Genomic DNA, 26,635 nt, shown 5'->3' with positions numbered 1-26,635 from the left:
CGACTCGTGTGCCTCAGCAATGCCACCATGGTCTTATGAAAACACCTCAGTCATTTTCGCTGGCACAAGTTACCAAAAAGTGGACAATAAACCTACTGAGCTGGTGACAGTTGGCTTTTAAGTGATTTTTTTTAAAAAACTAGTACAATGCAAACTAGGCAACAACTTTGTTTTAATGATTAAGCCTTTAACATGCTGACTGAGGCGGGACATCATCTATTGGCCAAAAGAACTCTTGCTTTTTCTGCCTTTGTTTTCAGAAATGACGGAGAACATTGCATCTGAGGTAGCACATTACAAATTAAAGGGACCTTTCACCCCACAATAAAAAAAAAGTTCCATTATATTGAAAAGAAGGCAGACATCTCCACAGGATTATATCCAATACTCTGCATTTCACATTTCACATTTGCTGCATTTTTTAAATAGGACCCCAGGAAGACTAGCCTGGCGTTTGTGCGTCGGCTAATGGGGATCCTCAATAAACATAAACATAAACATAAACATCAAAACAATCTAGATTGTTAGATAGCACAACAGGCAAGATATGTAAAAAAATATGTATTTTTGATTTTGGGATGAATTGTCCTTTTAAACATTTGGGGAATAAAGAAAGTTGGGCATTGCTAAATCAAAAGTGAGTTTTAACTGTGGCTGTGAGGCATTAATGAACTGAAGAAATAAGAGGCTACTGCTGCCTATCTTTGACTCATCTGGGGGCTCTCACTTCACTGATGACACAATATTGATGAAGCAAAATAAATCTATTTTATGGATGAGCAATGAGAGGAGATTTTTAATCCTTTATAATGAAAAAAAATCGAGTCCGATAACACATTAGATATTATAGTGTACTAAGATAGACTGAGTGCACAGGAGCAGTTTATCTGTATATCAGCTAATGTCTTTATTTCCATAACCTGGAAGTCATGAAGTATGTCAAACAACACAAAAAGGAGGACATTTTATATTCACACATTTTCCTGAAAAGGCTGAGCAATATTGAAGGGGGTAACTGAAAAGATATATACTACATTGGCTTTCTTTCAATAAAAAGTACATTTCCTTCTTAAATATAATACTTAGTTGTTTTTGCTTTTGTTGCTTAAATTCAAATTTGGGTATATGGTGGTGCTGAGTGACTAACAATCTGTCAAGCAAAATGGTCCCGCAATAGATTTTTATAACTACAAACACACAATGGATATCTGAGAATCATAATCACTTGGGCCAAATAGTTTTTTTTGTAAAAGGGCATTTAATAGCACAGCATATAGTATGATAGCAATGCTTTCATATTGTCACAATAAATGTTAACTGTGGCTGAAATATTCAGAGAACTTTAAAGAGTCAAAATTTCTGCTTATAATTGCATTAATAACGCATCTGTATCAGGAAGTCATGGAAGCAGGTTACAGTTAATTTATCTCTGAACACTGAATTTGTTTTAATACAACTTTGAAGATAATATATATTCTATAAATGTCTTATCCATAACATATGCATCTCAAGTGGGTAAAGGAGACAGCAGGATGTGGCTCTGTCATTTGGACAGTCCATATAATTAATGGGCAAAAGCAAAAATGTGTGAGATCTCTGACCGTGCCTAAACATTTCCAAATGTACCCTCCAAAACAGCATAATTCAACCTTTATAACTTATGACAAATTATAATTTCTAACACCAAAACAGAACGCAGAAAATTCACAGCATGACTGAGGAGAGAAATCAAATATATGAACAGATAACTGAAGCGTGTTAGTGTGTATCTGATGTTCGTGTTTATTTGAGTGAGCCTCTTTGCAATTCAACTCTAGCAGAAACTCATTGTCACAGCAGACAATCAAATTAAAAAAAGGCGACTTAGGTTTGCTCATTATTCAATACCCTCCACTATTCTCCCTCTTTTAACTGTCCCATCTCTCTAGACTCCAGCAGGGGTTCATCAGGGAGGGATTGGCTGCTCGGGCCTCCTTTGATTATAGGATGCTTGTTTGTTTGTTTGTTTTTGTGTGTGAGTGAGTGTGTGTGCCTTAGGAGCACTGGAGCAGATTGTGCTCTATGGCTGTGCTCTTTACCTCCCGTCCAACACAGCTGGAGTAATCATCACAACATCTGCCACTCAAAAGCAAACATAACATTGACCACCTCTAGGCTGCGGGCGATTTCCTCCAGGATGCAATGCTGCTGCCACAGCTGGTTCAGCTTCCTGTAGCGCTCTGGGCAAAGATGCAATGGATTGCCCCTTCTACAAATAAAAAGACAGAGGGTTTGATTTACCGTTCATTTTCTTATAAGGGTTTGTCCAAGAAAAACACAAAACATTTGATGAAACATAATAATTTTTTTGTTTTTAGTGACAGCATTGTTAAATGATATTAAATTTTGCAAGGCTTTATTGGAAGACTTTTGCTAAGTAGGACAGCATGTCTTTTGTTCTTCAGCACTAAAATTTGACTTAAAGAAATACTTCTACCACAAAATTACCATTATTACATCAATTAGTTATGCCATGCCACCTTGAATTTGTGAAGAAAGATTTGTTTTTTCTTGCATGTCTGAACAGAAAATGACAAATATAATAGCTCCCTTAAAACAGAGACCGCACTATAGGGCCGCTGCAGTCCCTTCTTTTAGCCGCCTTTGCATTTTTACACAGAACCAAGTAACAGTGGCATCGTGCTGCTCCGTGGTGATTTCAGAGAGCATGCCGGCATCGCAAAATTAAAAGAGGCATGACAGGCTTAACGCTTAATGCAAAAACATCTGCCTCTAGTGTGACTTACAACATGGCATGACATGGCAAAAACAATAATTAACTGTCCCCATTATATGGTGGATGATCTCCCCTGCTCTGAGGGTAAGGAGTTCCCAGGAGGCTTTACAACAGACCTTGTTTTGGCACTGTTATTACCGGCTTAAAGGCGCGACAACTCTGTCCCCTTGTTCTGCTACTGTACCTTTGATACTGAAAGGTGATACGGCAGAGCGGTGCAAGGTTCTCCCCTTGAATAGGCAGTGTAAAAGTGATTAACTGATTGCTTGGGGACCACAATATTTTTTAATTTTAAACAGTAAGGGTTTTTGTGTAAACAGATGTTTTCATATGGTTTTGCTGTTGTTGAATGTGGTCCCACATTATTCCAATAAATTCCAACCAATTAAAGTTTTCTTTACAAATTCAAGATAACACAGTATGACAACTTGATTTAAAAATTGTTATTTTGTGGATGAAGTATTCCTTTGATAAAATTTTTTAAAAAAATGTTTAATGTACCCTTGCTCCAAATCTGAAATTTACATCTTTTCAAACAAGGTCGTATGGTGTAGTTGATGAAAAGCACCAGGCCCAGCAATTATTATACAACTGCAGGTTTGTAACACAATGAGTGTCACACCTGCTTTTTTGTGTAAAACTGTCTGCAGGTGGTGGAGGTGTTAAAATTGCAGCAGCTTTTACTTATTTGCCTGTAGGAGGCAATATCAATCTGTCTAAATTTGCAATTCTAAGCAGGAGTAAAAGCCATTCAGCACCTGCAAAAAAGCTGCGATTCTTACCCGAGGTGAGGATCAGTTTCTCCATAATCGTCCAGGTAAGGAGCAGGATATGTGCTTCCTCGAGTCTTACTGGCCATGAGTATTATTTCACACTCTCTTATCCTGTCAACATAAAAATCCAACCTTATTTTTAAAGCACATTTCAAACAAGAATCAATGCAATTCAAAGTGAATTCATATTTATTCATATAGATCTAAAATGTTATCACTTCATCCTAATAGACTTTTTTTTTCTTTTTTTTTTAACAATTACTGTACGATTTCTTGAGTTTTGGCCAGAAACCATTTTCCTGGGGTCACAGTGACCTGTGACTACTAAAATCTAAACACTTCATCCTTGAGTCCAAGTGGGCCTTTGTGCCAAATTTGAAGGCATTACTGAGAAACAGATGGCAAAACAGACAAACTGAAACATTGGTGTAGATTTAGGGTGGACCTAGCGGATATGTCCCCCTCAATATTTAGAATGAAAGACGCAGAACAAAATCAAGACACTCACATCATAACCTAGTAAAGCAAAGCATACACTTCACCAGGTTGCAGAAAATTAAATGTTTGATGCTCAAAATTTTCAGGTGGAGGACACTGAAACCCCGTTTGATATGTACCCCCTGCAATGTTAACTAAAAACCACGCTCTTTGCCCAAAAACATAATGCCTCCAGTAACGGCTGTTGCAGAGGCATAGAAATAAATATCTTGATCCCTATAAGGCCTTGAATTGACCCACCTGAGGAACATGCCCACTCCAGCACCACAGGTAGCAGCGTGGGCGGTGCACGCTCCCACATCTTCCCCATCCAGCTGGCTGAGACAGCAGGTGCTCTGAGAGCACAGCATGGCCCCACAGAACAGGCACAGGGTCGGATGCTTCCTGTCATCATCTGTAGACTTGGGACACCTGAGGACAGAGTACAGAGGAGACAAGTGCGTTTTAACATCTCTTTTCCCACTTTAAGGTGGTGATTAAAAAGATTTCCCCGCTTACTGGAAATGGCTGGCTTGATTGAGGAGAGAACTATAATCCTCGGGAAGATCGATCAAACGATTCCTTCTCCTCGGGTATCTGGAGAAATAGTTTATTGTTTGATTATTAGAATATTTTCGTTACAAAATAAAATGTGCACTGGTGGAATACAAAGGCCAAAGTCTACCTGACTGTCTGAGTTTTGCCTTTCAGGGCTTTGGTTACAGCTGGGCTCCCGCACCACCTAAAAAGAAAAAAAACTGTCATAAAACTGCTCACCTCTCCAGTAAATATGAAACGGTCATTGATAAAATACACTGACCTTGTCTAAGTGTTTATCACCTACCTCTGCAGCAGTGGAGTAACAGTGTCTCTGTGCTCCTGGAAGAGCTGGAACACATTGGAGGGTAGTGCCAAGTAGCTGCACAGCGCCTCCATCTGTCCTTGAGAGGTAACTGCAAAGACACAAAATGTCAGTTTATTTAATCATCATATTCACAATTTTACAAAAACACAGTATTTCACCTACCTGCAGTATTAAAAAGCTCCTCTGGAGGATTTACTCCTGTAAGGCAATTGAAAAAGAGAGCAGCGCAGCGCAGGAAAGGTTGGATTCCTGTCTTCACTCTTTCTGCCACAGAGCTGCCGGACACATCTGGAGTCAGTCTACAGAGCAAAACACAGAACAATCTGTCAAACAAGCTCAGGGCGGTCCACATTACCGAGTACATCTCTCAGTGTGCAGCATGGAAACAGCATTGACAGGAGGAAACTTGGAGCTCGACTGAGAGGGCGTTTGTTTCAATAACAAACAGGCGAGGTCAATAGCTCTCAAGTGTAACGATGATGCGGGCTAATAAAACTCACCATCCTGCTCTGCCTGCTACATCAAACTTTCCCCGCACTCAGTGAAAATGTCTATAAACTGTGTTAATGGAGGAGCATGGGTGCTGAGAGTAAAACTAGACATGCAGTTTATATTTCGTGGAGAAAAAAAAGTTATTTCAATACCAGAAGGGCAGTGTTAGCAATGGCTGTTTATAAGTGTTTAATATTGGGGTTTTTTTTTTGTTAAGAGCTGCCATTTTGATGTTTAAATGAACAAAAACCTCACAAACACTTTCACAACCTGTTCATTAGTTATGAAAGAGGATGTGGCAAAATGGAGCACGTACGTCTGTCTTTCTGTGTTTCCATAGAGTTCAGTCATGTTATTGAATGCATTTATAAGTTTTGTTAGTTTTTTTTTTAATTTTCTCATTCAGTAAAGAGGGAGAGTGGACCCCATTAACCTTCAGTTTAAAAGATAACTGATGTTTTTTAATCACATACAAATGTTAAACAGAGAGAGAAAATTCTTTGCATATATTTTGCCTGAAAAATGATGGGATGCTGAGAAACACTCTTACCTTTCAGTGTGTTGTGACACCGTGGTGTACATTTCTGCAGCTGCTCTCCCCTCCTCTGTCTCCTCTCCAGCTACTGCAGGAAAATCTAGGTAGAAATGACACCATTATTTATTCATCTTTGTTACTGTACAGCATTCTAAAGTAGTTCAGCAAACAAAACAGTTTGTACATTCAGTGTTAGTACATCTTCCATGTATATATATTTATATAGTAGTATCCCTAGTGAGTGTTTTTTTTTTGTTTGTTTTTGTTGCTTCTTTTGTTTTGTTTTTGGTAAGAAACTTTGTACTTTTAAAATAATATTTTCAAATGCATGAATGGAAACTTGATGCATTTGTGGAACTGCATTTGCTTTGTAATTTGAGCATCTGTTGATGAAAACAAATCTTTGCACAAAAAAAGTTTGCACATTTTGCTGTTCTTACCTGTAGAGGAAAGGAGGACCTGCAGCATGTGAGCCATGGTGACCAGATGCAGGATGTGCAGGTGGTTGTAGGCGGAGCTGACAGCAGATGGCTGTAAGTCTACAGCCTCCTCCTGATACAGTGCAGGTATAGACAAAACCAACCCCACCTGACGACATACACCCCGTTAACAAAAAATGCAAATTCTAGCTGGTCAATAAATGCAAGTACAAGTTTTAAATTAGAGGAAACTTAAAGAGGAATTATTATAAAATGTGATACTAATTCATTAAATGTTTTATGAAAGCATACATCAATAGTTTCATCATTTTCAACAGAGCTGTCCCTTTAGACAGAACCTACCAAAAGATGGAAGAAGTCCACCTCCAGAATCGAAGGACTTTTCTTTCTGCCCATGACCGGTAACAAGACTGGGGAAAGAAATCACGCTTAGAACCACTCGGTAAATGGATAACACAGTATAGAGCAACTTTCATACAGCGAGGAATTCACAATATGCTTTACATAGAAGAAGCCTGTCCAATTACATATGAATGCATGTATTCTTAAATGACCACATACCCCCCAACATGTCGGCGAAGTGCCTTTGAATGACAGCCTGCGAGCTCTTAAGTCTCTGAGCGGCTGAAAATTGAACAATTGCCTTCAGACCTGCAAGCTAAAAAGAAAGGTATTTCAAAAACTGATTTCTGATCAAGTTAAACACAAACCATTATACATCACATTCATCATGTGTGACAGCTGTTAATTCGTCATGGGGTATCCAACCTGTCTGTTCTGTAATGACCCAAAGAGTGGCTTGCCCTCTTCCTGCAATATGTTTTCTGTGAAGACATGTAATCATAGTTTCATAAAAAGAATTGCAATAACATGTATAAAGGAGAAGATTTACATAATAAGCCAACTCTTACTGTACCTATGGCCTGAATAGTGAAGGCACATGTATTCCAAGCCATAAGGGGCACGCGTGGACACAGCTCATTTGGTGCCGTCTGCAGCCCCACTCTGTGGACTGTGGTGGCGCAAACAACCAGCATCTCCACTATGCTGTCAGAGAACTTCCTCCTAAAAACAACCAGCCGCAGAGAATTCAAACTGCTGCGCTATGGGAAACAGACACTTGGACACTGGACAGTTTCACTTACGGTTCTTGTACGCCATAACTGAGAATGGATCTAAAGTCTGGCTGGCCCTCTCCACACAGCCCCGTGTCCACATCAACACTACTGCCTTCTGTGTTGCAATCTGCATGAGAGAGAGAATCATCAATTATTTCAACTCAAACATTACAAGCTGCGAGGCACATTATTAATCCTTTGCATATTAACAGAGAGGTCAGCAATCTAACACCAAGGTTCTTAACGATTTAATAATGTAACCCTTTTAAATTATTTTTTTGGCAAAGTACCCTCTGAACAGTGCAAAACATTTTTGGTAAAATTACACAGTGAACAAATGTTAATACAAACATGACTCCATTTGTTGCCACTGTTGGCAATTTACTGCAGTTTACAGAAGTTTAAGTCAGTTAAAGATGCATTAAAAATCAGAATATTTAATATAAAATGTAGCTAACCAAACTTAAATTTGCAATTCTTTTTCTTAAATGTAATGTAGTATAATTATTTTATGATTACGATTTTTTTTTAAATCTCACGTACCCCCTGTAGTAATCTGAAAGAAAAAAAAACTATTCAAAATGAGTTTTTTGTTTGTTTAGGAATGATGACATTATGAAATATGACAACAGACATTCGAAGCGTCATTCAAAAACCTCAATAGAAGCTTCAAATGTAAAAAGACTTATGTTCCACACAGACCTAACTGTAATTATGGCTTTTACTATGAAGCAACTGCAGTGTTGACTTCACAATAGCAGCATACTGACATATCAAACACAATTAACATGCCAGTCTGCCAGGTTACATGATGCTCTGCATTTATATATAATATTGTTTTGTGCATGTCTTCAATTGATTGATCAGTTTGACACAAACAGGGCAAAGAGACACAGCGGCTAAACCTAAAACCTCAAACACACAACAGCAACGCCACATGCCGTTTCCTGTGCCACTTCTGTTCAAGCAACCAAAGATATGGAATCATTGTATGTTGATGTCTTACCATTATCCTGAGTGACTGACTTGAGTCCTTTAATCCTGGCTGTGATGATCTGAATCCAGCGAGGCAGGGTCAAATGCTGTCCGATTATCTCTGCATTTTCACTGCACACAGGAAACAAATATTCAAATAACTTATTACACATTTATACAACTAGCGATCCATTGCAGATTGGCCTGAAGACAGTGGACTGGACTTACTAGTTAAATGTTAGTGGTTCAAATGGGATGAGAGGGACGACGGTGTTGCACAGAGACTTGCACAGAGGACACAAGTACTCCCCGTTTTCCAGGTCGATGATCAGCTCAGCATGGAGCCGGTTCCTGGTCATATTCTGAACAGCCTCAAAATATCTGAAAAACACAGAGATAAACACCTAAATGGTAAATCATTCGTGCCTTCTAGTGGACGGCATGTTAGGTTATGAAATACCAAAGACATCTGATGTACTTTTTTTTGGGAAACTTTACACCGAACAACGTCTAACATGAAGACCAATATCTGGTTAAATTTCTAATTGCCGCAACTAAGAAGGCAATCACCAGGAGATGCTGCCAGGAGGACTAGCCTACTCTGGAAAACTGGCTGGACATTGTTGATGAGATATTTAACATGGAAAGACTCGCGCACATACAACAATCAGAATTTAAAAAGATGGACATCCTGACGATATCAATGTTATTTCCGTCTCTCTGACACTATCTATGTTTGTTATGTACTGAATATATAGAAAATAATAAAACCTAAGTTTGAAAAAAAAAAAGTCATTTATGGCGTGTGTTGTTTCACACAGGCAGGGTGGAGAGGAGACAGAGTTGTAGAGTTAAAAACAGCTCTACTCATCATTGCTGTTCTCAGTAAAAAGACTTGTGCAACAGATGACGTAAAACAAAGAATTGGATCGGGCCCAATATAGGTAGCCTATAAATGGCTTGATCAACCCCGATACTAATTTCAGAGATCATCCCTAATTATCAGCACATCTGTTCTTATAAAAACTCACTTTTGCCAACATGTGGCATGCATGACATGTCCACAGCTGCCAGTGTGGGTCCCAACTGCCAGTTCAGGAGGCATGAAAAGGGGATATGATGTCCCTGCCCCTTTGAGAGATAAGAACAGTACACATTTGAGTCAGATGCATCATAGTCTAATTTTTTTTTTTTTTTTTTTTTTTTACATTACAGTTATTAACAATGAAATGATCAATGAATGGAGACTGACCATCTGCTCTACTGGTCGGTATCTTCCCTCTGCACTGAGTCAGCACTGTGGAACTCTGGACGCACGCAGTCAATACCATGGCTGGAGCCTGCGCTACGACCTCCTGTTCCTCCTGGCAAAGAATGCAGGTGAGCACCTCCCTCTCAGCTGGAGAGGACCCACGTTTGGGCCCGATGGCTACACACAGCTCCTTCTGCTCCATCGCACAGCTAGAGGAATGAACACAAGAATCGGCCAAGTTAGTCTGCTTAAGAGCTTGATTTCCAGACAGTAAAACAAACATCAATATTTTTGTATTCTAAATGGTCCTCCTCACCTCTGAGTATCTGTAACCGGCTCTCCCTGGGTCCCGCTCTCCGGCATGTTCTCATACAGCATCTTGTTTGACTCAATGAAGTTTTTCTGCATTGCCGACATCTGGGCCATAATCTTCTGCCGGTGGAGTTTGGCTGCTTCTGCCTTCCTTTTACGCTCAGCTTTTTCTTTGTCTTGAGCACTCTGGAGTAATAACAAGTCAGACAGCAAAACTAATCAGTGCGGAGAAGATACATAATGCGGTTATGTTTTACTTGCTTTTTTTACAATTTCATAACAGTTTTATTGTGTGTTTGGCACCCTGAACACAGATACAACTGGGAGACAAAATGAATGGAAATTAGTGGTCACTGGGATGACAGCTCCTGAAAAGTGAAGCCAAAACATTTTGATCTCCCCCTGGTGGCTTGCTCCGGTACAGGTCACACAGGTTTCAAACTTCTCCATGACTTTTTCAGGGACCCAAATATACAAGTGTTCGTGTTTGACAAGTTTGATTTTAATTAGTTATTTGATTCTAATAAAAGAGGTTATGACATGACTGAAAGCTGCTTCTGCCAATCAGTGTGCTCACCATTAGCGGCACTGCTTGCGACTGGGTTGGACGGTCGTATGGGCAGAAATGTGATACTGAGGCTCTACTTCCTGATCGCTACTGTGCAGACTCTGGCTTCATATGACCTCACCATTTCAAGACAGCGGCCCCCATATGCAGGTTATTTTGGCTTCATATTTCTGCAGTGACAAGGGGACTGTATATTTGGTATTTTGGTAAAATTTTATTTTTTGCATTTCTTGATGACTCTGCCCTAATATTGGAGTTACAGCTACAATTTCTAGCAGAGATGGAAGAACACTTTCTGCAATTTATTATTTAGTCTGTACCCATTCAATCACAAAATGTTCCAGTTAACTCAGCCCAGAGCCCTCTTCACAAAATCGCAGTTGCTCACATTCACTTTGATAGTTCAGAACCCCAAAATATTGCAAGCAAATGGATTGTGTATTGCTAAATGAATATCTTTAAAATTCATGATTCATTGTTCTTTTACCTCCTCTGGCTTGGTTGTATCCACACTCATGGAGGCCGTTGGACTGCAGTTCTCTCTAAGGCACTTGACAATCTCAAACATCTGGCAAAAAACATTCATATTAAATGGTTAACTGAAAAACAAATGCAACAGTCTGTAAAAATGATAGGAAGTGTTATGTGATAAAAATGCAGAATAAAAACTGGCTAATTGAGTAGCCTACCTGCAGAACCCACTTGACCATGTCTTTTTGAGCTTCAAGGGAAGGAACAGCTTTGATCTTAGACAACAACAGGAACACTGACTTGCCGTGTTCTGAACCGATTCCTGAAAGAACAGAGGAGACATTTATGTCTCAAACCCAAATTTGTGTGAGTGTGAGAACTATAATGAAAATTATATTAGTACTTACAAAAATACACACAAAATAATTAGTTTTCACTCACTGCGAGCCTTGAGGCTGAAGTCAAAAGTCACTTCCTCCACATTGCTATCCTCAAGCTGTGTTTTCTCTTCAAGCAATGCCTGACCTATCAAGTGCAGGGCCTGTGTGGTCAATGCATACATTTTGTTACTTCAGTTTGTGTGGTTTGAATAATAAAAGGCAAAAGCTGAGCAAGGTAGACTCTGTAAAGGAAAAAAAAATAATGCGTACCCTCTGAATCATGGCTTCTGTCCAATGAGTGGAGCGGTCCTCTGCAGCTCTCTGCAGGACGCGCCTCAGGATGTGGATGATGATGTCGCAGCAGAGCAGCCGCACTATGCTGGAGAAATTTGGGCAGAAGGGCGGGGGCACCGGTGGACGCAGAGCTGACAACACAAACCGAGGGAAATGTTAGAAGGAGTTGTTCTATTAGCAAATGGAACAAACATCTGTCACATCTTGGAGCTACACAGACGCAAAGATGTTGATCACCTTTATCATTGCCCTCCTGAGTCCTTCGCTTCTTCTGAGATTCTTCTGCCTGCAAACAGTGAAAAATAAGAATAAAATATTTGACAAAAGTTAAGTAAAAACTTAAACTTGTGCTGTAAAGCCACATTACCTTGCTGTGCTGTGATCTTGAATAGTGGTAGAAGAAAGGGTTGAATTCTACCAGACGCTCTTTTTTTACTCCATACAATCCATGCCCTGAAACACCTGGTTTCCTAAAAACAGAGGCACAATAGACCAATTATACACACTCTGAAATGACTATTAAGATAAAACTCATAAGCTCCTCAAAAGTCTTTACATACTTGAAGGTGGCAACTTTGGTAATGACAGTCTCCAGGCCTGTTTCATGGCTCTCCTACAAAAGAAAATGTTTCAAACTCAATCTTAAACAATTATTCCTTTGCAAAAACTAAGAAACCAACTTTAAATGAATAATTTAGACAGTATTTGTGACTTACATTCTCTGGCAGACCCTTGACGAGGCTACTGTGAGCCATGGGCTCAATGCACAGCAGGTGGATAACCTCCCTCATTGTCACATCCTCTTTGGTCACATGACTGATACCGGGAACGTAGCGCTCACCTGGAGACACAACACTGGTCAACACTACAGTATGGTTAGTAGTACTAAACTAACATCCCAAGTTTGACCACTAGAATTTGACACTGTACCGATGATGACGATAAGGAGGTAGAGCATCTCTTCTGTCAAACGGTTCCACTGTATCAGTTCGTCCTGTGAAGTGAGTTGGATTTCATCTCTCAGTAGAAAATTGGGTGGCACAACTTTTATTGTGAATGATTGTTGGAGGTGCTTACCTGGTCTTTGCTTGAGCAACTTCCATTAAAGTACTCAAAGAGCTCAAATCTCAACAGGACCAGCATGAGGAAGTGATTGGGGTCCATTTTGGAAGCAGCTATCTGTAAACAATTTGTGCAAAGGAAGTCATATATCACCACATTGTGTATATGTAGTATAAAAAGGTGAAGCATAAGAGCATGAGAAAAATTAAGACGTTCTCACATGTACACGAATAGCCCACTATTATTCTGAATAATAAAATATTCTTAGTTTTATTATATTATTTATTATTCCAAATTAGGACTTACTATGAATGCAACATTTTCCCATAAAGACATATGGGATAAGCCAAATTAATTTTAGGAGCAATCTTTGGGCGTATACACAGCACATTCTGAATAAGCATCTTCAGCTGTTGTTTTTACCGCTGTTTACTACACACAGCCTCTTGCTTGTTTATGGTCAGCTCTGTATGTTGTCATTGATCTGTTGTCCACAAACCAAAAGTTTGAAAGGCTGTGGTAGAAATGTATGCCCAACAAAAAGCCATATTTCTGGTTGCAAGAAGAAATACGCCTACTTTCAAATTTCATGAAAAACTTGGAAATCAACAGGTTTTTGGATAAATGCAATTATACCAACACCAACCTTTTTAAAGAAGGTGGTAGAGGAAATGAAAGGGGGTGGCTGTGTTGTACAGTCAAACAACTCTGCCACTATTGAAAAACTAGTAAATCCTATTGTAATTCAAACAAGAAAAATGGCACGAGCAACTCTAGCTGTTCCATTTCTCCTTATGCTAATGTGATAAACGAAATGTTAGAGCATTTTAATCAGAGTATCCACGGCTGCATGTAAATAGGAATATGAGTGGAATATTCATTTTCTATAGCCATGTAAACAGCTTCATAGAAATATTGTCTTTTTCAGAATAAAGGAAATAAACAGAATATTTTATGCATGTAAACATAGTCAGTGTCTGCATCAAACCTGAAGCATGAGAATGTCCTTGTCGTACATCTCGTCCCTGCATTTTACATCTTGATAGTAGTAGACCTGCAAGACGTGCAAAACAACAATTACATTTACTTTTCATTTATTAATGGAATAAATAACAGAGAGGATAGAGAATAAAAGCAATGCCTTGAACAGTCAAATAATGTAGTATACCTGGCTGACCAATGAAAGCCCATTTCTTCGCCACATTTCAGCTGAGACCTGTGCAGCAAGCACCACACAGCGCAGAGGATGCTCGGCCAGCTGGGTGTGGTCCAAGCTCTCCTGCAACAGACGGAGAGAAACCTTTACTGTCTAATGCCACCAGTGGAAGTAAAAGGAATACTTCATCCAGAACATGACGACTTGTCAATCAATTAGTCATGTTGTGTTTCCTTAAATTCATTAAAAAAACTTGCACAAAACAGCTCCACACAAAACAGCAAACATAGTTATTTATTGACTGAACAGGAACCACGTTCACCAACAGCAGAAATATATTAAAACATCTGTTAAACTCTCCCAAAACTTGTGCAGTATGATGTAAGTCTCAATTATTCAGTTGTATGCTCAGTGCTTCCCATAAACATCGATTTTCACAAAAAACAACAAAAAAAAAAAACTTAGCATTGGCGTCTGGCTTTGAAGAAAGCATAGTTTCACTTTAAGTTCAGTTTTGAATAGTAATGTTTTAGCAAAATGAATGTATTTTGTAAGTACTGAGCATTGGTCTGGATATTAGAGGCTTGCATTAAACTGAATAAGTTTGCAAGTTTGTAAATAAATGTTTTGAGATATTTTTGCTGTAGTTACACGTGGTCCCCATCCATTAATCAATATGTTCACTGGGGTGGCATGCGATCAAAACAAAATTCTCCTCACAAATTCAACATAGCACAGCATAACTAACCGATTAACAAATGACCATTTTGTGGGTAAAGTATTGCTTTAACACTGTTCACTCAATGGACACAACAACACAGCACACTAAATACTGGAAACAGTATCTTTGTAAACATTTCAATATTTTATGAAACTTACAGGATCATCCAGACGCTCGACTGCCCCTGTTCTGCACAGAAGTACATACAAACCTACGGATAACAATGTAGAAGGTAGTAAGTTCACACTAACTACAAATAAATCAATGAGAGTCTCCAATATTAGTTCTCCTACCCGCCAGTAGCCTGGAGATGGGAAGATGTATGCTGACAGGCTCCTGAGACACTTTGTATGGACGAACATGGAGGATGTGCTTGCACATGTAGTAGTCAGTGGGCTCCCTGTGGAAGGGCTGGTTATTGCACTGCATCAGGACTTTGTGGCACTCTTTAAATGCAAGCAGCAAGATCTCCTCCTGAGGGGGCAAACAAGCAATGATTGATGACAGCAACTCACTCCTCCTCTTCTCTTACTCCTCTTCTCTGCCCTATTTCACGTAAAGGCTTATTTATGGTAGGGCGCTTTTAAACAGAAAAAATGTCACTCGACACTTTCCTTTCATGTCACACACCTTCGTATTTTGTTGCACAATATGATTGGGTAGTGTTACCAACGTTGCCGTGGATATAGTAGTTTTCAATCAACATCAACTGCGACCAGCTTTCAGCATCTTTGTCCACAGAAGCAGCCATCTGTCAGCAGCAGCCCCAGCAGCTGAGAGGACAGCGGCCGACTAAACTGCCTTCACCAGGCTGACTGACGGCAGATATTTACTGAGCTAAATATTTTTCATCTCATCTCCATGAGATGCAATTTATTGATTAATCAATGTTATTTCACTGCCCACCATAGCGAGTGAGGGAGATCTACTGCTCAAAGACAAACATGAGGCTGATCAATTAATAAAAATACGTTGTTATTTGTGTGATTTTAACCTTTTGAAAACTGGATCAATGTCACTTTTCTTGTGCTGCAAACAGATGCCTTTCACAAGTAACAAAACCTTTGGACCCTAAGCAAAACATTTTGATTTCTTTTGAAAAGGCAATAAGCAACGTGGCAAAAAGATAAAATAAATCCAGTGAATTGCAAGAAATTAGAGATAAATAATAGATGCAAAAATATATAGATTTTAAAAAAGCTGGGGGAAATGTCCAGAAAATTGTATTTATCATGATCATAATTATTTATTTAAAATTATGTTACAAGAGTATTATTATTTTTATGCACTATTTTTAGGTCATTCCCTCTTTGGTTTTTGTTTTTGACTTTTTTTTTCTATTTTTCCAGGTGAATTTATTTTTTAGTTAATTTCTTGTTAATTTTGAGGTAATTTCTTCTTATTTACTTAGTTCATTTGCACACAATTAAAAACTGCATAAAATCCACATGAATTAAAACAAGAAATGTGTCGGGACGATCAAGAAGCCAAAGGTTTTTGCAAACGAAACCCCCTCAACTTGAAAAGCAAAAAGAAAAAACAAAGTAATAAAAACATTTCTTTGAAAGAAATCAAGCCCATTTCCTCATGTTTTACTGGATTAATAGCTTTACATATTATGCTTCACTAAATGTGAGAAAAATAGACCTCAGAGCATGAAAAACCATGGGATCTCTGGTTACCATGACGACAACGCAAAACCTTTCGCTGAATTATGGCTTGAAAATAACATGCAACTGTTTTTTCTGTCGAGCGCCCCGGTTTAAGAGGGGGTTTATAGTTATGCTCCATCTATTTGTGGTACGACTCTTTTGTTTGATGGACCATTCGCACAACAACTCACATCAGAGGAACACCAGTCCTGAAACATAGCAAGAATGTGGCGTAGCTGGATCTGAAGAGAAAAGCCAGCCTCCCATTCTGGCTCTACCGCAATGTGTTGACCAAACTGGCGCTTCACCTCCTCCATACCCTAATGAAAGAGAAAGAAGGCCGGGATTTATTAAATTTGAATTAAATCTGGTTTGTCAAGTTACTGCAACCTAATGTAAAAGACCAGCTAAAGGATGAGTCAGGGTCGAGTTAATTATTACCTGCATGCATTTGAGAAGCCCAAGAAAGACTTTGAACCCCTCCATGAACTCTCTTCGCAGCTCTTGGGTCCATATTGAGGGTTTACTGATCAGAATATACCTGAGAGAGAGAAGTTACATGTTAGATAAAGACCAAACAAAGGAAGGAAAGAAGAGTTTATTAAAGTTGTTGCTCTTGTTAATGACCTGAGGTCGTGGAAGATGACCTGAATGCGTGCAAACTTGTCAGAGTTGTAGCCGAGGAAGAAGAAGCGATTGTTGTCATCCAGATGTTCACGCAGCAACTCCATGACTGTACCAACTATCACTTTAATGACATTGCCCTCTTCTATGAGCTGTCTGGCCTAGAACATGAACAGGAGCGTGAGGACAGAGATGGATGTTAAGGCAGAGATATATGAAATCTTCTTAAAGACACACAAATATTACAGATATGTAACATTTACCGGACTGTGACACAATATCTGTACTGTTGCCCTAATAACAAACACCACTTACCAATGTGGGTACAGTGAATATCTGCACAGATAGAGCAGTGATGGATATACTCCTCTCATGATCATCAACTATGAAGTCCTTTTGCAGCTGCTTATAGTGCTGAAAAGACAAAGATGGTGTATGCATTAATTGAAGCAAGTATAAGACTTGCATAAAAATTCAATTTTTTATGCAACATTCACTCTTTTACCTTTGTAAACTCAATTGCAAAAAGCCTCTTGAACTCTGTCTCCATTAGCATGCTACAGAAAATCAGTTCATGTACTATTTTGCGAGCTCCTTGAGGAAATAAGAAAAAAACCTTCATGTTAGTGTCATGTGAAATCAAGTTGAGATTAAGCTTGTACTGAAAATCAAGCTCGGAGCTTCTTGCCTTTGTACATCCTGCCATCATGCAGCATGAGTCTGCTGATGAGGCAAGGCCTGTCTCCTTCTGTGCTGGTCTCTAATGCCACCTGACAGAAGGCATGCCTGAAGCCCACTGCACAAGACACACACACATTTCCAGTTACATGACATGTTTGGACAGCTTGATGGTACACTTCAAATGTGCACAATCAATAAATACAGCTTTAGCAATGATGTCAGCAACCTGAATAACCGATGATCTTTTGGAACCAGGAGCCGAGGCGCAGGACAAAAGTTTGATGAGCCATTACTGCTGCATGAAGGATCTCTACGCGTAGTGGCTGCAGGGATATTTGCTCAGAATTGGACTGCAACACAGCAATGAAAAAGTTAGAGCTCACGTAGGCAACATTTCCACTGCATGGCACGGCTCTATTCAACTTAAAATAACTCTTTTTTGGTTTTCTGCAAGTAAAAGTTGTGAATAGTGCCTGGTACTTATTTGGTACCACCTCGCTCAAAGTTTCAAACTAGCTGAGCCTATGTTTGGGAGGTGCGACCTCGCAGCCATCTCGTTTAGGTCATAGATATGTAAACAAAATACGACACAAGCCAAAAGTGATGCAAGAAATCGAGCCAATCAGAGTCTGGAGCATGTTTCAGGAGACCACCGTCGATGTCACTGATGACAAAAACAAATTTACTGAGGTGAATAAGGAGTATCAATAAGAGAGGTAGTATCAGTAAAATCCTAACAAATAAATGACTGAAGTTAAAACACTGAAGACCACTGATTGACATTGCTATGCTGATCAGCTGATACTCCCGCCCACATTAAGGGTTTACTACCCACAGTGCAAAACAAAATGGAGAAAAGGATCTGATAGCAAGAGAGAGTTGAGTTGATTCAAGCCGAAACATGCAGTAGAAATGAGGCATTAGAAATGCAAAACTGCGTTAGGTCTTCATATTATTCTAATTTTCTAAACTGATGTAGAGTCGCTGGTGTTTACCCTGATGAGATCTTTTGCTTGCTGGCAAGAACGAAGGGTTCCTCTCTTTACTGCCCGTCGACCCTGTGCAACAGTTCACAATAATTACAAAATGTCATAATCTGGAATGGATATGATGAGTGAAATTATTAACCTTGACATGACAGTACTGTAATGGAAAATCCATGAGTCATGCGAAAAAAAAACAAGTAGTACCTCTTTGTCAATAAGTGCTGTGTGTGTCTGTGCTTCAGCCTGATCACAGTTAACAGAACGCTGCAGGGTGTAGATCACGTGGTCGTACGAGTGGTGCTCATCATTGTACAGTACACAGTAGTATGCATTGTCTTTTGTCCTGAATGGATGGAGAAATACTCTGTCAAAGTTAAGCGGAGTGCTTTACATATGGATTAATGTATTTGCATGTGATGAGAAAAGACGTACGGGGGCTGGAGTTCAGCCGACAGCTCAAAGTTCTCCTCCCACACCAAGAAATCTGTGACGTACTGCAGAAGTATCCGAAACAGCTTTTCAGCACGCTCATATAGCTCTGGCTCCAACACACACTCATCCTGCACAAAATGAGACACAGGATTGACATTTTTGAGCACAATAACACTTTCAGGAGGTCTCTTACTCTGAAAGCAACACACTAGAAACATTATCTTTAATTTAACAGTAAATATGTTCCTATTATTTCATATCTCAACTAATATCTGTGAAGTGTAAACCAAAGTTTAAACTCAGACTAGTCGACTACTCTAAAAGTAAGAAAACAATCAGATAAGAATCAGAATTGAGCACAATTTAATCTTTAAGGTTAAACATTGTCTAAAAAGTCATGTATATAATAAGAGCCATTTGAAAATCATTAAATCACATTTTTTAGTAACCAAACCATATTTAAAGTGCACGTGAAATGTTGGGCACTTTGCAACATGCATTATGAAAATTGCACACAACAACTCACTTAAGACATGACATGTTTTTCCTCGTGTTTTTTGTTGTTTTTTTAAGACATATTATGGCCATAAGTAGCTTACAGATGCTCGTCTTTTATAAAGCAACATGTGACTAGACAGGCATAACACTTCAATGCAAATAATGTCAACATAAAAGTTAAATGTGTATACCAATAAAATTTTCATTTTAATAATAAGTTTAGTATTTCTGGTGCTGACTACCTACGCAGCAATGTTTAATCAACTGGTTAATGAACAGCACACATTCCTCTTTCACAAAAGCATTACTTTTGTGACAACTAAGTATCATGTGTTTGTGATGTCAACTTCAAATTCAAGTTCAAGCACAGTTCATAGAAATGGGGCAAAGTCAAATTCAATGTCTTTTCAGCACTTTTTCAATCACTTTTTTTCATGAAATTGTTTTCTTCATACAACTATCAGTTGCAAAAGAATGGCTGACACTGCGCCACTGTGAGTGTTTTGCAGGCTAGCAAAACATTTTGGCTTCAGCTATCTACTAGCTTTCCTCTCAAATATATTCAAGTACTTTTCAAAGAGCAAGTTAAAAACACCTTTTCAAAGTATTCCAGTAATTACAATTCTGAGCGCCAAATTCAAGTATTCAAGCACCTTATATGAACCCTGGCTCCAGTTTTTATTCTGATCATGTGAACAACAGCTACAGGGAAGCAGTCCTTGGCAATAAAAATTAAGGCTCCAGGCCGCGTCTAACAATGTTTAATAAATACCTCTAAAAAAGAGGAAAGAGAATCGTGCAAGTAAAAGTAAAATCTAAATATAAAATGATTTGATAAATATGTTGCTACAAGTGAAAATGATAGGCACAAATATCTAACTTTGCAGAAACTGAAGCTTATCTTACTTTAGCCGAATTGGTTGTGATAACCGTTGCTAATTCTCCATTTCTTGTCCCACCAGCAGGGACTCTACACTATGACAAGGAACTGGTCTAAATATTTTGTTTAATAAAAGCTACACAGGCAGCTGGCCCAGTGAAGTTAATATCAAATCCTCTGAGAGCAAACATTCCACACAGCAGCTAAGTATTTCATACAAATGTCCAAAATTTAACACAAAAACAAACATATGGTGAGTCTGTGTATTTACACTAGTGTCTGTGAGAACAAGCACTGGAGTCTACCATAATCTAAATAAAAAGACATGGCACGAAGGGTTTCCATGTTCAGTGTGGAGATGGTCATGTGATGTGTCACTGCGCGTTAAGCACAGGTTCAGATCTGGTGTACAAACAGAGAGCAGGCTGCCAGACTGGTGCCAGTGATGTCTCCGTTAAAAGGAGCACCTGCTGTTTACAGAAACAGGCAAAGAGCCATCAAGCTGTACGCCTGCTTTAAGCCTCTGAGCAGGATCTTATCAGAGGAAAGCCCAAACACTGTGATTAGCAAAGAAAGGCCTGACAAACAACAACTGATCATCAAAATGTGTCCCAGCAGCAGTTTCGTGAAAGCAGCTGTAAACTGTATACATTCATGCACACTTCAGAAGGATTTAAGCAACCATAGAAAGACTGCTCTCAACCAGTCTCACCATCAACAACTGTTTTCCACCAGCTTTTCATCACCCTCACAATCTCCTAACCTAGTTATAAATTTTCTCAGTCGGTGCAGGTCAACAAAGTGCTTTTCTTTCTCGTTTCCGAAGCCACATCCACAGCCAAGAGAGCAGCATCCAGGACTAAGATGGGAAAATAAGCATTCTGGGGTTCACTGACACAGAATGGGACAAGTACACCCCTCCCACGTCCCTCTTTCCGCTCTATTATATAACTCACCGTTACCATGGCAGTGGCTGCCCCTGGGTCGTGTTTGGAGCAACAGGGGCCAATCTTCCAGGCTTCTACGTCCCCACAATCACAGAAGCCCCCGCCTGATGACGCGTGCATCTGGGGAAAAAAATGCACATATGTATGTAGCTATGGGACAGTAATGGATACAACACAACAGTAATTAAGTTGTTCAGCTGTTTTAGCTGTGGGAATGCATCATTATGCAACACTGGGGTTCCAACATGGACAGCCAAATACAAATCCTATACTGACTTGAGATTAATCAATCAGATTTTAGTGTATGCAGACATATGTAATGCTTTTTTCGGAAGTTTAGTGGGTATATATAGGGTAATCAAGCTAACATTAATGCACACTGCGCACATAGCAAATCGGAGACTTGTAATTGATAAGGGCAAAGTTAGGATGCTTCAGGATGTGTGGACCCATCTAGAAAACTCACTATATAAATCCACTGATGAGTGATTTTCTACTACACCCGTTCATCCAAGGGGCAAGAAGCAGACAGCAACTGAACAAAAAACTTAAAAAGATGCTCAGTTGGATTTCATTAAAATGTTAACATATATTGACACCAACCTTGTAACGATGGCTTTTGTGCACACTATCCTGGAAGCAGTCCATGCACAGCACACAAGTGGGATCGATGGCACAATCCCTGCAATAAGATGAAGAGGATTTGCTACTTGAATGAGCAAATGATAACAAGAAGTGTGTTATCAGAGGCTGAATACATGCCATCGTAGTTACTGTACAAACTTGATGATGACATCTTCTGTATCCTGACTCAAACGATGCAGACAGTCCGTTAAGGCCAGCCGATTACAGACTGAATTCTCCTCCCGTTCTACTATCTGCGTGTTACCATTTTCAAAATCAAAGTTTGTTATGTAAAACAACAACTTCAGAACTTGTAACTATCAGACTGGGTTGGTTTGGCACATCTTTTAACTCTGGCAGCAGCATGTCCCAGTGACACTGACTTGACCAGTGCACAAATCCGTTCCACTTCACATGAGCTTTTGTGATATCTGGTTAATAATGTTTTGCAAGAGCCACATTCAGCTGTTAAATCGTCTGTAGTTTTTTAGGACTAGGCCTATAGGTAGGCTTTATTTTGAGGACACATGCATTTTTCAGTGTTTTTAAATGGTGTTTTCTTTTACATGGATTTAATCGTTTTCATGCCAGGGCTAGCCTGCCTGTGTGCAAATGTTCCACTATTACAAGTTTAGTCCTGACACTGTAGTGCAAGGGCACCATCGCTGCATCCTGGGCTTAGGGCCGCCCAAGACGACCGTGACTTGTTTAAAGAAATACAAACAACCAATGGCAGTTTTTCCCCATAGTGCAGAATTATGATGGGGTTAAGCAAGACCTTTCTGCAGTGCTGGCACAGTGCTAAAACAAAGTGTGTTGATAGGTCTGGCTATGTGAGACAACTCCTGCATCAACCAAACATTACTTCCCTCTCTACTGAAAAATCTTGAGTGTAAACATGAATAGCACATGAACTTAGTGATTCAATGTCATTGGCTGCATATTGTATAGACTATCGACAAAGGACTTGTTTAAGACAATAGCAAATAACCTTTCGTCTCATTGTATATGTTTTATATATGTTCTCAGTGGTTTAATGTTATGAAGTAAATATACTTCATTTGAGTACTTAAGTATTTTATCAGAACTTCACTTTATTTTCAAATTTATCTCAACTTTCACTTTTACTCTGATACACTTCCCCAAAGTATTTTTGTTACTGCAGATTTTCCCACAATTTAATTTATCTGTGGCAGCCTACCACAGATTTCCTACTTTGGAGCTGGACAATTCATTGGAAGTGCTAGTAAATTATATGTATACCGCTCAGACAATCATTGTATGACACTCTCACAGTGCAGAGCATACTTTGGGCACAGACGGAGCGATAGAAGATAAGACCAGTGAAAGTGAAACTTAAACGTTCATTCTGTTGGCTCTGAAAGTTTGCATTCACTCATTTTTTATTTGGCAAGTTATTAAAAAATGTTGTTGTCCCATGGTATATACTTTTTATTAAGAGTATATTAATAAACGCTATTTGAATACAGTGACTTTACCTTGTTCATTAAGAATATCTACTAAGATAAGTCATTGACATTTATTGCCTAACTATGGAAGGATTTAGCAGTAATTTCTTATATACCACTCATGTTGACAAAAAAAACTTAAATGACAGCTTTGGTGGTGATGGAAGAACAGATGTAGACATCTGTATGTGAGTGTTATTTCCCATCATTCAGTGTCCACTGAAAGACTGCCACATACTGAAACTTGAGTGAGTCTTTTCATAAACTATTCATTTTTAACACTTAGCCTAAATACTGCAGGGCTGTCCTTGGACTAGACCACTGCAAGACTAAAACCTGTTGAGACCAAACTATTTGTTTAATAGTGCTTAATTATGATAAAAAGTTACCCCAGACTCCACAGTGGCTGAGTACTGTGAAAACACTTTGTGATACCCAAATTTAATGTCTAAATTCTGACAAGAAGTGAAACAGTTATTCATCTGGATATTGACATTAATCATCCAGGACTCAAATTATTAATAGGAGCCAATACTTACCTCGTATTTTATTCTCCCTATTTAAATTATTGCTGTTATAACTTACAGAAGATCAGAGGATGTATTCAAACCTGCAGGAGTAGACAGTCTCTCCTTCTTTGAAGACACGTCCACAGAGCTGGGAGGAGGTGCTGCCCTGCTTGAGCTTCTCCAGACCCTCTTGAGGATCCTCTCCAAACAGGAAGCACTCCAGAGGGTGGAGGAGTCGGCTCTGCATGAGCTCATCTTCTTCCTGAGGCTTCAACGCTTTCTTCAGGCAGAAGATCTGTGGCACCTGCTCCTTCAGGTAGCACAACAGCTCCGCCCTGCAGTCTGCAGCCTCCAGCCATTCCTGCAAGACAACAGAGGGAAATTACTCAAATCTGTCTCCACCTAATGATTTATAGTCACATTTAGAAGCCACTGTTCTCATAGTGATACACAGATAAATATCATTTTAGCACTGGCACCCTGGCACCATGCGAACTAATCAATTTAAACTTCAAATTTTGGTTCAAAGGCTTATACTAAAGTGCAATTTATCACAAGTGCAATTGTCTTCCATATGCAATTGGTGTTAATATCTTTTAACTGTTGAGTTTGCACCTTGTTTTTTACGATCACATCTTGGTTTTTTTCTACTATATTTTTATTGTTTTGTCTTCAGAAAATTGAGAAAATGCGCACCACAACCAGCCTGGCATTAAAAATCAAAAAACTATCTCAAAATTAAGAATGACAAATCAATTTAATAATATGAGTAAGTCACACTTCCTCTTCCTGATTTCTGTTGAATTAGGCTCCTTCACTTTGCTACTTCCCGTGCTGGCTGGCAGCTACATTAATAGCAACATGTACAAAGGCAGGGAAGTTTTTAATGTTAGAACAGGATTTACTAGTATTGGTATGAGTTACTTATCCACTAATGTATTACCGACAGTAGATGGCAGCGGGCACGTCCCCAGCTTGGAGAAGCAGGAAAGTACTGACACAGAAGCTCAGCAATGCGCCACTGTGGATGGGGTCAGCAATTTAATGAATGATAGCCACCTAAAAAACTCCCACCTCAATAAATCAATATCAGTTTGAGTGTCTGCTTTATTGAGAGTAGAGTATTTTCACTGGTTTACCTTTCTGTTAGACAGCGATTTGCAGTGGGTACCTGAAGCATTTATACCACTTTCTTTAATGTCAGACTCCATTCAGAAAAACAGTGATTTAAGCAAACACAGGAGCTACTGGTCTACCTCTGCCTTAAACAGCTTGTTAGTTTGTGTGCTGCTTTGATTCACCAAAGCAACACAATAACACAAACTATTTTTATCCATTGTAAATACTTGCTTGAATACTAGCTTGAATTTGTTTTGAATCTGTTGATATTGTCTGGAAGAACGCAGTATTCTATTTTCCTACAAGAATTTGAATTTTTCTAAAAGAAAATTGTTTAAGAAAAACCCTGTGGCTTCAATAATGGCGCTGTTGTACATGTACAAATGTATATATAATTGTTATTGTAATATTTGTGGATTGTGGATTGTGGATAGTAACATCATTCATACTAGCAGGTGGTATGTATCTGCATGCTGCACACTGTGCAGGGAGGCTCGAGTTAGCCTGCACTACATATCAACTATGTTTTATATTTTACAGTGCTGGTTTTGCAAATTTAATAGGCCACAACTACGACAAACAACAACTTGCCATTTCTGTGTTTTGATGTTTTGCATCAAGTCAATACAACCACAAGTGTCGAACTGTGAATATCTAAATCCCTATGAGGACAGCTTCACGTTCAAAAACGTTTTGGACGACAGTGTATAACCGAGAAAATGTTGCAGCAGCTTGAGGTCGGATAACAGTCGGGACAATGGTGCTCAACATTTTTAAACTAACCGCAAACTCATGCTGAAGCTTCAGACAACGCGTCCACCAAAATACAACAAGATGGAGATAAAATACTAAAACAACTCTGTCATGTTTTCCTCAACTGTGTTATGTACTCTAATAAGTACTGACTGTAAAACCAGCAACATTTACTCGCTGTTGGTGAACAGTAAATGCTGCAGCCTCTGCAGGGACATTTGAACCTAACGTTCGGTAGCTAGCACGGGAGCTAATCATGCTAGCCTGGTAGCAAGATGCCATTTAACTACACGGCCGAGCTATTTTGTACAAGGAAACTGACACATTATACTTCAGTGTTTTGTCCCAGGGGCTAGGTGACCACTGACAGTGATATTAGCTGTCTGAAAAATCATACCTTACTGAGCTCCAGTCCGTCTGGGGATTTCTCACCCTCCGCCATATTCCATTTGCCGTAAAGAAGGAGGCGTCACTAGGAGACTGTCCCACTTGTAATCGAAACGTTTTGCGACGTTATTAGAGCACAACAAGAGTTGTCAGAAATATTTAAATGTGGATACCGTAATTTATTAATTAAAAGGGCACTTGTTTAGGGGGAAAAACACCTGTGTCTTTTCTATCTTTGCTGTCTCTGGTCAGAACAAGAATTTTGTAAACAACAACTCTTGCTAGAGTCGCCCCCTGGTGGTCACCCAGATCTTCATATGTTATTATTATTTTGAGTCCATCTTTTTTTTTTATTATTCTATTCTATTTTTGTGTCTCACGTTGTTGTGTTGAAAAATGTAATAAGC

The 26,635-nt window shown here is 39.2% G+C and overlaps 1 protein-coding gene across 1 annotated transcript; it reads right to left on the bottom strand.

Moving 5' to 3' along the window:
- Window positions 1-882: 882 nt before the first annotated feature.
- ubr1 (ubiquitin protein ligase E3 component n-recognin 1) lies at window positions 883-26,405 on the bottom strand. The gene is made up of 47 exons (XM_042500440.2): window positions 26,239-26,405; window positions 24,071-24,330; window positions 21,971-22,049; window positions 21,377-21,487; window positions 19,043-19,170; window positions 18,815-18,953; window positions 18,620-18,682; window positions 17,851-17,974; window positions 17,632-17,739; window positions 17,449-17,537; window positions 17,259-17,357; window positions 16,947-17,104; window positions 16,761-16,860; window positions 16,511-16,639; window positions 14,961-15,141; window positions 14,826-14,878; window positions 13,959-14,069; window positions 13,779-13,844; window positions 12,806-12,907; window positions 12,659-12,722; window positions 12,445-12,569; window positions 12,289-12,341; window positions 12,096-12,198; window positions 11,966-12,014; window positions 11,705-11,859; window positions 11,496-11,595; window positions 11,273-11,376; window positions 11,071-11,151; window positions 10,020-10,201; window positions 9,704-9,912; window positions 9,483-9,582; window positions 8,680-8,832; window positions 8,483-8,583; window positions 7,504-7,603; window positions 7,275-7,423; window positions 7,127-7,182; window positions 6,920-7,016; window positions 6,701-6,768; window positions 6,359-6,506; window positions 5,934-6,018; window positions 5,054-5,190; window positions 4,871-4,979; window positions 4,712-4,768; window positions 4,546-4,623; window positions 4,288-4,458; window positions 3,559-3,660; window positions 883-2,248 (listed from the first exon to the last, which is right to left on the bottom strand). The coding sequence occupies exons 1-47, from the start codon at window positions 26,281-26,283 to the stop codon at window positions 2,107-2,109; spliced, it is 5,223 nt and encodes a 1,740-aa protein (XP_042356374.2). The 5' UTR covers window positions 26,284-26,405; the 3' UTR covers window positions 883-2,106.
- Between the last annotated feature and the right edge of the window lie 230 nt (window positions 26,406-26,635).

Source organism: Plectropomus leopardus, chromosome 14 (genome assembly GCF_026936395.1).
Source record: "Plectropomus leopardus strain MGB_pleo_1.0 chromosome 14, ASM2693639v1, whole genome shotgun sequence".
NCBI classification, from domain to species: Eukaryota; Metazoa; Chordata; class Actinopteri; order Perciformes; family Serranidae; genus Plectropomus; species Plectropomus leopardus.
This window is presented reverse-complemented; position numbering and strand designations above follow the sequence as displayed.

What these genes read in the sequence shown, in the direction of transcription:
- ubr1 (XM_042500440.2), bottom strand. Translation starts at nt 26,283, where the DNA reads ATGGCGGAGGGTGAGAAATCCCCAGACGGACTGGAGCTCAGTAAG. An exon ending in CAAGATCACAGCACAGCAAG is followed by an intron (nt 12,015 to 12,095) that starts GTAATGTGGCTT and finishes CACTGTTTGCAG; the next exon opens with GCAGAAGAATCTCAGAAGAA. An exon ending in AATCAAGCCAGCCATTTCCA is followed by an intron (nt 4,459 to 4,545) that starts GTAAGCGGGGAA and finishes CTCTGTCCTCAG; the next exon opens with GTGTCCCAAGTCTACAGATG.